Source organism: Papilio machaon, chromosome 26 (genome assembly GCF_912999745.1).
Source record: "Papilio machaon chromosome 26, ilPapMach1.1, whole genome shotgun sequence".
NCBI classification, from domain to species: Eukaryota; Metazoa; Arthropoda; class Insecta; order Lepidoptera; family Papilionidae; genus Papilio; species Papilio machaon.
In genome coordinates this window covers 2,591,084-2,605,281 of record NC_060011.1, presented here as the reverse complement: position 1 = coordinate 2,605,281, position 14,198 = coordinate 2,591,084, and the positions used below count along the sequence as shown (strand labels likewise).

The window sequence follows — 14,198 nt, the reverse complement described above, 5'->3', positions numbered from 1 at the left end:
GATCGTGTTATGTTTATTATCAAGAGACGTTTGTATTTACTATATTGTTTATTCGTAAACATTAAATTATTCTTAGTCAAGATTTAATCTATTATTATTTTTAGGAATAGTATAGACATTGCGAGCGTCGGTGGCTCAGTGGTTAAGCACTTGACTTGCAATCTGCAGGTCTTGGGTTCGAATCCCGCCATGTACCAATGTGTTTTTCGATTTCGATTTACATATGTACATTTATCCGACGTTCTTACGGTGAAGGAAAACATCGTGATGCAACCTGCACATATCTGAGAAGAAATTCAATGATATGTGTGAAGTCAACCAACCCGCACTTGGCCAGCGTGGTTGACTATGGCCTAGTCACCCCTAAATTGGGGTAGGCTCCGAGCCCCTCGGTGGGGACGTATAGTGAGCTGATGATGATGATAGACATTGCCGTGTCTATTGCTTTATAAGACTTTTGCAACTTATGGGTGTGTTTACATTATGTAGTGCCCTTAGTATTAAATTTGGTATACCTATCATCATGGATTTTAAAATATGCAGTAAGTTTTCATGGTGAATTTTATTCGATAACCATAGAGACTTGACTTACTCATTTACCACCAAAACTGGAAACTTTATTGGTCGGAAGAGCATAAAAATTCTAACTGTCTGGAAGTGTTGTACTGTACATTATCAATTCCATCTCTAACTGTAGGTTTCCTCTTGAAAATGTTGCCATCACTCTCATTATATTTGGAAAAATAAAGACAACACTATGTTTCATTCTTTAATAACCTATTTGGAATGATAATCATAAAGCTAATTAATATTATAATTTTAACAAATGACAATAGCGCTTATTGAATACAACATTCCGCCACACGCACGCCTAATCATCGACTTACAAATGCACAAGCTTTCGCCCCTATTGCTCAAGCAATAGGGGTCATTACCCGCAAGTAATAAACGTTCTGTTTATGATTCAAGGAACATCCAGGTATGATTGTGTCCAAGACCTAGTTAGGTTATAACAATAGTCCCACGTGTCTAGACTTGCTGCGGTATTGGCTTATGTCCAGAATGTCGTAAAATCTTTATTGAAACGCTTGTTGTTAACGTGGACATAAATAGAATAGACATAAAAGAAGTTTTACCAACTGTTGCTAGAACAAAAATTCTGTTTATTGACTTTGTGATGTTAGTGATTCGTTTCATATAAAGATTTGCGAGTCAATAACCTCGATTTGTCAAAATACGCTACACAAATACAGATTAAAAATAAAAATTATTTTAAAAATATCCGTTTTACTAATATATTACTATTATTTCTTTTTAAAATCTATGTCGTCACAATATGAAGAGCTTCTATGCACTTTGTAATTTCAAAACCACTATAAAGATCTTTTATCACAGACATTATACAATCTTTTATGCTCGATTACTTTTTTACTTTGCAGTGTGACAGCTTGTCAACAAATAAAACTATAAAAGTAATATGCATTATTTTAATGAAAATAAATGAAAGATAATATGCAAGCGTTCAACAACCCTTTGTAGCGATGCGTACCGAATATATTTAGCTGTGCTTTAATAGTCGGGGGTGGCGACGCATGGTGCATTTGCATGCGCCGAATGTCCAATCGATGCGTGTAGGGTTGCAGGTTGTTGTTGGGGGTTTGGGATGGGAGTTGAACACCCCTGCGGTCAACGACCAACGTCCATATCCGTCTGTGAATAATTAAATACCTACAAGAGGCAAATGAAAGCTATTGGTGAAAGCAATTGGCCGATTTTTTAATTGTAAATTGAGTTATGTGTAAAATTTAAGTTATTAATTTGTGCATATGCTATATTAAAATGGGTGTTTTCAGTACGTAAACCCTTATAACTTGCACAAGGAACTTTGAAAAATAAAGTAGCGCTTAGAAATGAGACAGCTGAAACAGGCCTATGATAAAATCGATATATTTTGTAGATTGATAAAATTTCTGAATAGCTTTTTTTTTTAATATTTTTAAACGAGATGAATTTTTGAAATGATTCCATTTTATAAAATAGTGTTCCAAGTCCCAAGATGCTGTACGACGGGGCGATGGACGCGCAAACCTAATTTTCCAGTGTCTTGCCGTGATAAAACAGCATTACGTCCGCAGTGTCGGCTGTCGACTTGCAGTCGAGTTATTTAGGGTTGCCACTTTTACTTTTCATCTATTTCAGTTAATGTTTTCACAAAAGAAAAATTCTTCAGAATTATCATGGGTGTCTAATGCCTAAGCAAATGTACAAATATAATGTTAATTATTTACAAAGAGATGTATTTAAGAAACATGTATTTCGGCAGTGAAAACTCACGTTTAGAAACATATAAAAGGTTAGCATAATCAATAAGAGGTCATCGATCACAGACCAGTCATTACCATTCTATTCTATAATAAGACTAAGGTCAAATGCGTTTTAATGAATGCATTTAAACAAACTTATGGTACACATTATTTAATGTAAATTAAACAAATAAATAAATATTTAAGATCGTGATTAACTTAAATTGTTTAAACTTTCGTGAGACATCATAATTAATTAAGAAACGGCTTAACTCACGTTTGATCGTCCGGTGACGGCACCGACTAGTTTCGGACCCATCGGGGGTCCATCTTCAGGGCGAGTGTTTAATCCGAGGACTTCGCGGTCGCGTCGCGGCTCGCACTGCGGGCCATAGCGCGTAGCGCGCGGCTCGAGGGGGCGGCGGGCGCGGGGGGCGCAGTGGCCGTTGCGTGCGTCGGCGACGGCGATGTCGACGAGTTCAAAATTGATGAGTCACTGTTGTTGTTAACATTAAACGGGGCGCAAAACGTACTGACGATGTCCGACACGTATTCAACACCATCTTCGTTGTTCTTCTGCTTCGATCTCAGCAAAACGGGTTCCCACGCCGGAGACAGAGACCAACCCTACTACCTTAGGAGGTCAAATTGGATTTTCATTATCAGCAACGTAAAGACATCATGTTCCGATATTACAGAAATGTTTACTATTATTTATGCTTTCAGCCACCTTTTTTCTACTTGTAATTCTAATGTTTGTTATAGGCGTAGTGATTATGAGTACTGGATATAATGCTACAATAATGTTATTCTTTCCATTGCTACGTATGTTATACTTAAACTTATACCTAAACTTTTATTAAACTGCTTTCAACTACCGTGGGTTTCTGAGACCAAAATCTTCGTTTAAAACATATTGTTACCTCTGTTTTGACAAAGATAATGACAGGGATGACAATTTTATACGGACATTTTCATGTGAGAAATCCACTAGTCAAAAGTAATGTTGATAGCCCTGTTGGTACTTGATTCAAAACGAACCACCGGTGTAGTGTTACGGAAGTCCTCTAGTTGTTTCAACATCGTTCCGCGAAACGGAACAAGTTTAATGAAAATTCTTACTTACTCTATTTACTTTAGAATTGTTAATGGCTTGTTTATTGTAGGAAGTATTTTGTACCGATTTTTGTGTGTAGATTCAAAGAACTCTTATACAGATAACTTCTTTTTTTATAATTTTTTTTTTTCAAAATGATCTTCTCTTTATATAAAAAACAATATCTTGTGGACTATTTATTTATTTATAATACAGTGTTAACCTTGGTTAGTGTTAGTGTTAACCATTATAAAGCTTTTATAAAAGTGATTTGTAATGTTTTTCGTAAAAATAATTTACTTCAAGAAGTAAAAAATAAATCACATACGAGTATATTTGGAGTGTTTGTATTGTATTTTATATCCATTGAATGTTTTCTGTGCAGCGATCTTGTCTCGTAGGTACTCAAAAGGTATTGTATAGCACAGTGAGGACCATTCGACAAACTTGTAATATAATTGGAAACTTGACTTCGTTCATAATATGATTCTTTTTTACTAGTAAATTTGCTGATAGAGATGTATGGAAGAGAAGATGTGCCCACCTTCCTTAGAGAAAATGACGGTAATTTTCTGTAATATATTTTTGTGACAGTAATAAAATCCATTCAGGTAAATAGAAAAATAATTATGCTATATTATTCGTTGATATTAGAGTTTTTTGTTGGTCAAAACTTGGGTTTCAACCGAAAAATTTGAACAAAAAGATATTGCCATATGAAACATGTTTCTGTAGAAATCAACATTGGAAACTCGCGGTAAGATAAAACATCTAATACTTGATCAAGGATTGATAAAAATGTTACAATTATATTTCCACAGTGTCTGTTAGTATCGGTCTCGATATTACCGGAACCTTCGACTGGGAAATATGCGGGAAACAAATAGGAAATTGCTTCACAGTATCGAATGACTTTTACATTTATTTTCCTCGTTAAGGTTTGATTTGTTGCGGAAAATAAATTTCAGGAATTTAAACTAATTTCAGACGGTTAAAGGTTTTGCTACATTTTATTTTTTATGATCAAATAGGCATGTAAGATGTTACGTTTTTAAAATATGTGGTATTCACCTGCTTTACATATTTTTTGTTATAAAATTATGTAGATTGTATATATGTGAATTAGGTGCAACGTACCTAATCAAACATACGGGATAGCTCTCTCGGATATGAAGACATATTGGATATCTTAATTTACTAATTAATATGTTTGTTGTTACAGCCATGAGCCGGAGGGTGGCGGCCGATGCGGCGACGGACCGCTAGCACGCGCCATGCAGCCAGCGCCGCCTGGTGGCTCACCCAAGCGACAGCCCGCCTCAGCGCCCGCGCACGGTATGTATACTACTTTAACAGTGAGTTTACATTGCAGAAATACACAACAGAAAAATATTGTATTTACGGTTTGGGATGTTCTAGGAGCTCAGTTACACTTTTGTCATATTTACGTAGTAATTTAATTAAAAAGGCAAATATGAATTGATATCATCACCATCAGTTGCCTTTTTCTGCTCATTTCTGAGACATAGACCTTCCCTTTGTCTTCCACAGTATTCCGATCCGACACAGTCGCCCTGAGGGGGAAGTGGGGGGGGGGGATTTAACTGCCTCTCCTCCTTAGATATCTGAAAAAATATGAAATACATTTATACACAACTTCAAATTACTAACATACTTACAATTAATATTGATCCACCTATTTAAATAAAAAATTGACAGTTTTTCCCATTAACTAGCTTAATACCTTTGTAACATATGTTTTTTTTTACCTGATAAATCTAGCGTAGATCATCGGTTGGCGATGTTTATTTAATTGTAATACTCTAAGTTCAAATATCTGTTTAATTCGCACAATAGATATTCTGGTAATTGAAATTAAAACGAGCGTTGAATACGATCGTCAATATTTTAATTGGCGAGAGACTACGCTTTTGTTTCCATACCACTCGACGTCACCGGATCAAATTGTTGCCGCATATTACTTTGTCTGTGAAAACATTGTTAATTAAGTTTAAATAAACATAGGTTTGCACAGACGTAACACTTGTACAAGACTATACTTTTTGTAGACAAAATATGAGTGATGATAAATATTTTTGTTTTAATTTTATGGATCTTACAAACATTTAATTTTGAAATATTAAATTCAAACGAATTAGATATTGTTCTAAATGTCCGTATTTATGTTAAAAGATATAAATATACTGTACATTTTATACTTTTATTAATATTATTTCCTCTCTAATTTTTATTATAACAATCTTTCAAATGTCTTCACAGCATTCTACTAAGAATTAAGAAAAATTAATAATTAATTCTCTTGGCCGAGATTTGAATGTGCCAATTATCCCTCAACCCCCAGGGATGTTCTGTCCTCGTTTCCGGTCAATGGTCGGTAATAAAGCGGGAACGGATATAACCCTAACGAGTACACTTCAAGTCAGCTTTCGTATTATTTGGTATATTTATGAAACAGATTTAATGATGTAGATATAAAAAAAGAAACAATGTCGATTTGATTTTTTTTAATTATAATGTGGCAAACGAACAAGCGGTCACTTGAATTCGCTGAAATGGCGAAGTGACCGCTGGCTATAGACATCCGCTATTGGAGATGCATTAGGAAGGTTAAATATTTTCTCCTCCTTCGTCGATTGAGGGTAGGCAATGCATCTGCAATTGCGAATGTCTATGGGCAGCGGTCGCTTCGCCATTTCGGCGAATTCATGTGGCCGCTTGTTCGTTTGCCACCTTGTAATATAAAAAAAAATGCAGATTTCGAACATTGAAGATTTAACAGCGGTAGACGCCAGCAATAACATTTGTTGCTCAATTGGCCCCTTTCGCCCGGTGCAATAACACGACCATACAAATGACAAGCGTGAAGTGGAAGTAATTCCTCGTTCCGTTTTATGATTATGCGTGCCGGAGGCCAAATAATAATGTTAAAAAGTTTAATATTTCACATTTTATTAAACGCTAGCTGTCGCTCGGGGCACCGTCCGCACGGAATTAAAAAAGCTTAATATGTAGCCTATGTGTTCTTCCAGACTATGTTCTACATCTGTACAAAATTTCGTCAAGATCCGTTGAGCCGTTTCGGAGATAACTTCAAACAAACATCCATCCATCCATCTAAACATTCGCATTTATAATATTACTAAGATTTACTACAACTGATTTGAAAACAAACCTTTTGTATAAATACGATAATAAGGATGTTTCCTGTTTATATCGTACATATATGTACTCGTATACATAGTAGTTATGTATTAAACGCAAATGATTAATTCCGTGTTACATTTGAAGCAACAAATCAATTAATTTGTCTGCTCATCCGGCAAATAACAATAACCATTCACTTGTTATATCTGTAAATAATATAATAATCTATGTCAATACAATAATGAATGGAGAGGATGGGAATGGGATGGGGATTTATCGGAGGAGGGGACGCATAGGAAGGGGAAATATTCTCTTTCTGTGCGTCCCATCATCGGTTAATTAAAGGTAGTCAACGCATCTGCAATTGCGGATGTCTATTGACTACGGTCGCTTTGCTATTTCAGCGAATCAGGTGGTTGCTTGTTCGTTTGTCATCTTATGATATAAAATAAAAACGTAACGAATTCAAAATTTCACTTATTGACACACTATGCAATGTTGTGTATTACATACGTGTGTTCACAAATTTCTCTGAGTATGACAATTAAGTTTATAATTCATCTAAAAAATATATTTCAATAAACGACTTGTTATGATTTGTCAAGTTGAGATCATCTGGCGGAATGGTTTTCATGTTTTTTATATCTCGTCTTCCTTTTGTACCTCTACAAGCGACCCTTCTGAGAATTTATTTCTTTTTAACTTATATATGGACTTTTTGTTATCTATTCAGTCAGTTACATAAAGAGGTATAAAATTTAATTCAGATTACATTCTAGTGTGTACATTTAACCATCGATTAATGATATAGTAAGCCATTGTAAAGGTGGGTTTTCACAGCAGAAAAACTTGTACAATATAAAATGATCCTCCCTCAGTCTATACATTTCTTGCGGTATTCGAAATCGACGGTAATATTTCACAAACAATTTTCAATGCTAAGCAACCTTGATTTTATTTTAAGTACACAAACGTACTCTTGTTTTCCTTAAATTTTGAAATGTTCCGCATGTCAATTTTATTTACTATACAATACTGAAGGCAACCAACAAAGGTTTTGTGATTAAATGTATGGCAGTAAACAGTTTTGTTACAATTCAGAGACAAGAGAATACAGACAAGTTTTGACAGAGTTTTATTATTGGTAAATATAAATGTTATAGATTGGGACTGTATGGGAATCTGAAAACAAAAGACTGGCTAATGAGATGCAGCGCAAGCTAGTTCATGAGCCAGGAGACTCTTTTAAATGGTAGTTTTTTTTTTCTGGTTCAATAAAGAAATTTAAATTTGGAATTTATAAGACACTATGCATAAAATATAGACCAGTTGCGTAGATACATAACGACTTTTTTTGCAACCTCCAACTAAGTAACGCAAATGAATGTGTTTAGCGTTGCATTTAACCTCATCACTATGTATAGCGCCATTCAAACTTTATCATGGCTCGTAATCAGCTGCAAACTCATTTACGTATGTGTTTATGAGGTGGTTTCACTGCTTGTACAGAAAAGCGAGCATATGTGTGCCATCACTCTGTGTTCCTCTTTGTGTCCAGTCGATACCTAAATTTTGGTCGTTGCAGCCGCTTGTGTGGTATTCTGAGCCGCAATAAAGTTTGGATGGCATTATACAGTTGTGCATTATACATCTATATAAATATGTCAGGGTTGTCATTGAGTTTTGTAGTAGTATCTCCATATATGTACATGTTCTGACGGAATACATGTAACTTACTAGGTGTCGGTAAATGATTTGATTAGTATAAAATGTGTAACTGAGCTAATGCGATTTAATATTGGTATTTATTTTACACGAGCTGTCGCCCGCGACTCCGTTCGCGCGGATTAAAACAAAACTTAGTAGCCTATGTATTCTTCCAGACTATGCCATCTATGCCAAATTTCATCAAGATCCGTTATGTCGTTCTGGCGATACCTTCAAACAAACATCCATCCATCCATCCAAACATTCGCATTTATAATCTTGTAAGATTTCACAAAGAATTAAAACAGTTCTTTTATTGTTTTTTGAAACTGTGATAGTAAAATGTTAATATTTCTATTGATAATAACCTGCACAGCAAGCACGTCGGATAAATATACATAATGAAATTCTAAAATCTCAAAGTGGGGTCAACGATGATTTATACCTACGTAAAAGAAAAATCCTACACACATTTTCCTTCACTCTTTCCAGGCGCGGCGGGCGACCAGTCAACGCTAAAGGTGCATTTACCCAATGGCGGGTTCAACGTGGTGCGCGCGTCTCCGGAGGAGGACGTGCGGTCTGTGCTGCGGCTGTTGGCGGCGCGGCTGGCCGCTGGTGACCGACTTTACGCGGCTTGCTATGCGCTGAGAGCCAGGCGGCTTACAACTGGCAAGGTATACTTTCCACTTGAAAATTAAATATGCTCAACCGGCGAAATACCATCTTCAGAACGGCGTCAATGAGAAGCTTTCTACAATAACATTTATTTTATAGAATGAAAGAATGTCTTCTTCTATAAAGTAACAGTTTTCTTTTGTTGTGAACAATTTTGTTGTACTGATTTTTACATTTGTCATGAATTTGGCGTCTTCGTTGTGACATAATTTTTTTACCATGTACCATTGTAACGTATTTTCACAGATCCGATGGATCCACCAGGACACTGCGGTGTCGGAGCTAGCGGCGCGCTGGCCGGCCAGCGAATGGCGGCTGGAACTGCGCGTGCGCTACTTGCCGGCCAACCTGCGCGACCTCTGCGACGCAGACCGTGTTACATTCCATTACTACTACGACCAGGTTATTTAACACTTGAAACTATGACACACTGATGTACTCTAAGGGATTCTTCTTAACCATACATGGCGGCCATTTCATGAAAATTGTGAAATAAAATGATGTATTTATAAGAGAAGCTAATGTTATGTTATAGAATTAAATTTTCGATTTTTAGTATACAGTGTTGTTTGTCTATACCATGGACCATAGACTCTGTGGTATAGACGTCATTCTCTGGGTCGTTTATTAGTTTTTGAAAATGTCGCTATATCCAATTATTTATTTTCAGGTGCGACATGACTACCTCAACGCCAACCATCCAATGGTGGATCAGGATTTGGCGATACAAATATGTTGTTTAGAAATAAAGTGAGTTATTCAACTTTGTTCTATTTTAAAACTGTATCTAGTTTTGTACATAGATGAAAAAAAACTTTCATAACAAAAAAAGCCTTATAAATGAAAAAAATTAACTTTATCGCATATATATTGAAAATTCGCAAATTTAGATTGATGTTTGTTACCTCGTAACTTCAAAATGGCTAAACAGATCAGGATGAAAAGGACAGAGACAGATTACAATTTGGCAGAGCATATAAGCTATCAGTTTTTTTTATTAATTTTTTCGCAGATGAGGTCCTAGCCTCTCAGTATGGTCGTGGGTCAACTAATTACTTTATCTTTGCAGATACTTTTGCAAAGATATGCAGATATCGTTGGACAAGAAGTCGAACATAGAGTACTTAGAGAAGGAGTTTGGACTACACAAGTTCCTGCCCAAGTCTGTGCTCGATGCTATCAAACCCAAAGTTCTCAAGAAGGCCATACAACAGCAATTCAAAAAGGTATTTTGAAATTTCCTTTTTACTATTACTTTAGGGTGTAAAGTAAATAATAAAATATGCTCATTAACTAATAGGTAAATGCATATGTAAACACACATTTAGTTCTGAAGAAAATGCCGTTTTTTAAATTCAATTTCATCCCATTTGCACTATGGTCACCGCCACAAAATGAACATTTTATTGAATAAGCTAGCCCTTGACCACTATCCCATCTGATGAAGTGATGATGTGGTCTAAAGATGGTACGCGCTAGCTTTATAAATGCCTATTCAGTCTACTCTTGAAGACCCCCAGACCTTATCGAACATGGGTATCAAATGAAAAGACTTGATTAGTCGAGTGCATTCCAGTATGAATAAATCCAAAATGGCCGACGCATTTAGTTCTAAAATCTAAGCTTATTATGCAGGTGGCCAATCTGAGCGATGTAGAGTGTATGTTGCGGTACGTGGAGACAATGCACACTCACTATGGCTACGACCGCGAGACCTTCACCGCGGCGCTCGGCGGAGGCTGGGCGATACCTGTTGAACTCGCTATTGGACCTGATATTGGTAAGATTATATCAAGATAGTATTGATAACCAGTTAACATTGACCTCCCAAGTAGGTTAGCTAAGAGTTTTTCATGTATTCAGTGATTTTATAGATCTTTAAAACTGTTTGTAGACTTTTAGACATTTTTTATAATTATACAAATTTACCATTTATCTTCTGTATCCAATATGGTTATGGTCTTTCAAATGGTCATTTGGTTGATGTGAACTGATCGATTAACGCCATCTATTGTATACATATTTTGTATGGATAAATTTGTTTCAGATATATCATACGTATCTCACAAGGCGGGAGAGCCTCCAACTTACACTAAGATAGCCTCATTTAGTGACATCGTCGCGCTGCAGACCCTCAAATCTAACTGCACGCAGCAATCACAGACACAGGTCACTTTATACTAAATAAGTTTGTATAGATGCTTTCGGATATCTTGACTGCTCTTAACTTCGCGGAAGTCGTTGCGGATACAATGCGGAGAAAAACTGCCTTTTGCTTATTAGATGTCAACATAATCAGGAATTGAAGTAACACTAAATATACCACAGATATACAAAAAAAAACACCTTTTTTATCTATATACAAAGTACTCTGTGAACTGTAGTTATAGACTTTCGTTTTGACGTTGACTTTCTTCAAATTTAAAAAAAAAAGATGTTTTTTTTAGGATAAATTGTTATATATTATTACATTATTTATAACAAAATATTAGAAAAGAAATACATGTTTTTAAATCACTAGAATTTTATATCAAAAATTGTCACATGATAAATAGACACACCACTGTTGACACTAGCGCCACCTACTTAGAGCTTTCAGTGGGAATTTGAAGTGCACTGCGCAACGCACATGACCTTGAGCTGCCAAGATATTTGAATAGAACTATACTAAGTGATTAAATATAGTACAACGCCATCTAGTTTGAATTTAAGACATGTATCTAACAGTAAATTGTTATTGCAGAGCGGTTCTTGTGGTAAGGGCGCGTTGCAGTTAAGAGTAAAGGGCGCCACAGAAACACTCACTATCATGTGCAGCAGTGTAGAGGTAATTATATCACTATATAATTAAAAAAAGCTATTTTAGGGCTTTGTATAAGACCGCACTTATTATCTACTAGCTTTTACCCGCGACTTTGTCTGCTCAGAATAGATTTTTTCTTAATTGTTTTTACTTGTATTTTCAGGCTGCAGAAAGTTTAGCTGACTTAGTGGACGGTTACTGCAGACTTGTTACAGACTCACAGACATCTCTATGGAATAGAACTAGTAAGTTTTGACATTTTTTTTAAATCAAAACTACATTTATTATGATCTAAATACTTTTAACTAAGAATATGTCGAAGAGGTAATATTTTAGATTAAAAAAAAAAACTGTATTGACTATTTTAAACTAGTTATCGAAGGGGACTTGGTCTGTGCGGAATTAAAAAAAAACTTGTTAGTCTATGTGTTCTACCAGACTTTATTTTACATCTGTGTCAAATTTCAACGGGATCAGATCAGCTGTTTTGGTGATACTATCTAATAAACATCCATCCATACATCCAAACTTTTGTATTTATATATATTAAGTAAGATGTGTTTGTTATAATTTTCTAGCAACCGTATGGAAACATCTAAATTGTCAATGTAAAAGTAAGTCATAGATTAAAAAAAATAACATAGAAAAGAAAGTGTTGCTAGAAATAGTCGCATAATTATTGTTTAAATTTCATTTTTTTTTTATCTTTGCTTATAATCATATTTTTTTTACTTTTTATTTCTAATGTTGAAGCAATTAAATAAGGCATGTCATATTTTGTTTAAGCATAAATAATATATTTCCGCATGTCTTTTTAGACAGTTTTTGTCATTTAAATTTGCCTTAACATATTTAACAATCTCGAACCATTTCAGTACACCCTCCCGTTTTTATTTGAATTTTTTTAGAGCATAAATCTTTTCCTACAAACATTTTAGCAATATCTGACCTGTAGTCATAACTAGCTGTCACCCGCGACTCCGTCCGCGCACAAGTAGTTAAAAAAAACTTTGTAGACTATGTGTTCTTCCAGATTATCTTCTACATCTGTGCCAAATTTCAACGAGATACGTGAATCGTTCTGGAGATACCTTGTATCAAATATCCATCCATCCATCCAAACATTTGCATTTATAATATTATTAAGATTGTATAACATTTAGCAGCAGAAATGAGCAGCAGTTCATCAGAGGGTAAGACCAGTTCGTGGGAGGCGAACACTGCCACCATACTGTCTGAAGACTATGCGGAAATTGTTGATGATGATGCAGATTACTCTACACCAGCAGGTGAACCTTATGCTTATAGAAATAAGGCTTAGATTTGATAACAAAAATTCACTTACCTAACCTTATAAGATCTTTTCACTTTCTCAATACAAACTTTTATTTAGTTTCGCCAGTTTGTCTAATACAGTGATTGTCAAACTTATTTTCTTTCACCGCCCCCTTTGAAAATCAATTGTATTTCAGCGCCCCCTAATTTTTATTTTTTACTTTAATTAATTTCAAATCCCCTCATTTTTTGAGCCCCTTAACGCCCCCTTCTAGGTTTCAAACGCCCCCAAGGGGGTCTATCGCCCACTTTGAGAAACACTAGTCTAATATCTCTCATAATGTCTTACCTAAAATCTGATGCTGGAGCTGGAACGTTTATAGGAACTTGCAATGAAACGAAACAACCTCATCTAGGTTGATATTATTTAAATCGTCTTGACTAATAGTTTTTTTTTATTAACAAGAACATAATAAAAAAAAATCTTTTAATTATTTTGTTAATATAATTCAAATTATATATTTCAGTTCGAGATTATGAGTTGGTTCGTAACCAGATAGAACTGACTGGTATCATAGGAGAGGGACAGTTCGGTGACGTGCATAAAGGTAAGTTAATCTTAACAGTAATCAATGCTCAGTAACTATTACTCAAATTACTAAACAGTATTCGTAGATTCAGCTGGTTATTTCTAAAGTCCCTTTTTAATAAAAAAATTTCTTGATGACGTAAAGTATTCGTGCTAGGTCCTTTGATGAAAGTTATACGTACATATTTCGTAAATGATGTACGAGTACATTATTGTTGTTACACGTTGCTTTAATTTTGAAACCTGTGATTGGTCGTGGGTTAATTATGTATACTATCTTTGCAGACATAGTATACTTAAGTATGCTTAAATGCAGGAGTTGCCAACTTGATTAAATCAAAAATCTACTGATCTACGTTGTGTTTTAAATATTTATATTTTTTGCCTTGCTATGATCGACTGGATTAGTCGAGATAGACGGTTGACCATCCCTGCTCAGTGTCTGTGTATAAGTTCCTCAAAAATCTTGTGGTAGTTGCAAAATATGTAAACTTAAAAATACCATCTTGATAGTGTCATATTTTGATCATAAAAATATCATATAAATTCGAAACTAGAAGGACGAGAAGTCAGGTTATATAT

The 14,198-nt window shown here is 35.1% G+C and overlaps 1 protein-coding gene across 6 annotated transcripts in view; it reads left to right on the top strand.

Moving 5' to 3' along the window:
* The window catches only part of LOC106718652 (focal adhesion kinase 1), a 119,827-nt gene that overhangs the window by 97,237 nt on the left and 8,392 nt on the right, over positions 1-14,198 (top strand). For 4 of the 6 annotated variants that reach the window (XM_045684412.1, XM_045684410.1, XM_045684411.1 and 1 more), the window contains 11 exons: positions 4,622-4,734; positions 8,764-8,948; positions 9,196-9,351; positions 9,620-9,699; positions 10,019-10,175; positions 10,585-10,729; positions 10,997-11,118; positions 11,693-11,776; positions 11,916-11,997; positions 12,916-13,041; positions 13,555-13,635. In XM_045684412.1, the coding sequence (XP_045540368.1) occupies positions 4,674-4,734; positions 8,764-8,948; positions 9,196-9,351; positions 9,620-9,699; positions 10,019-10,175; positions 10,585-10,729; positions 10,997-11,118; positions 11,693-11,776; positions 11,916-11,997; positions 12,916-13,041; positions 13,555-13,635 (1,279 nt within the window). In that variant the 5' untranslated portion in view covers positions 4,622-4,673. Of the gene's footprint in view, positions 1-4,621; positions 4,735-8,763; positions 8,949-9,195; positions 9,352-9,619; positions 9,700-10,018; positions 10,176-10,584; positions 10,730-10,996; positions 11,119-11,692; positions 11,777-11,915; positions 11,998-12,330; positions 12,367-12,915; positions 13,042-13,554; positions 13,636-14,198 lie in introns of all 6 variants that reach the window. The other 2 variants (XM_045684413.1, XM_045684409.1) reach the window with 2 other exon arrangements.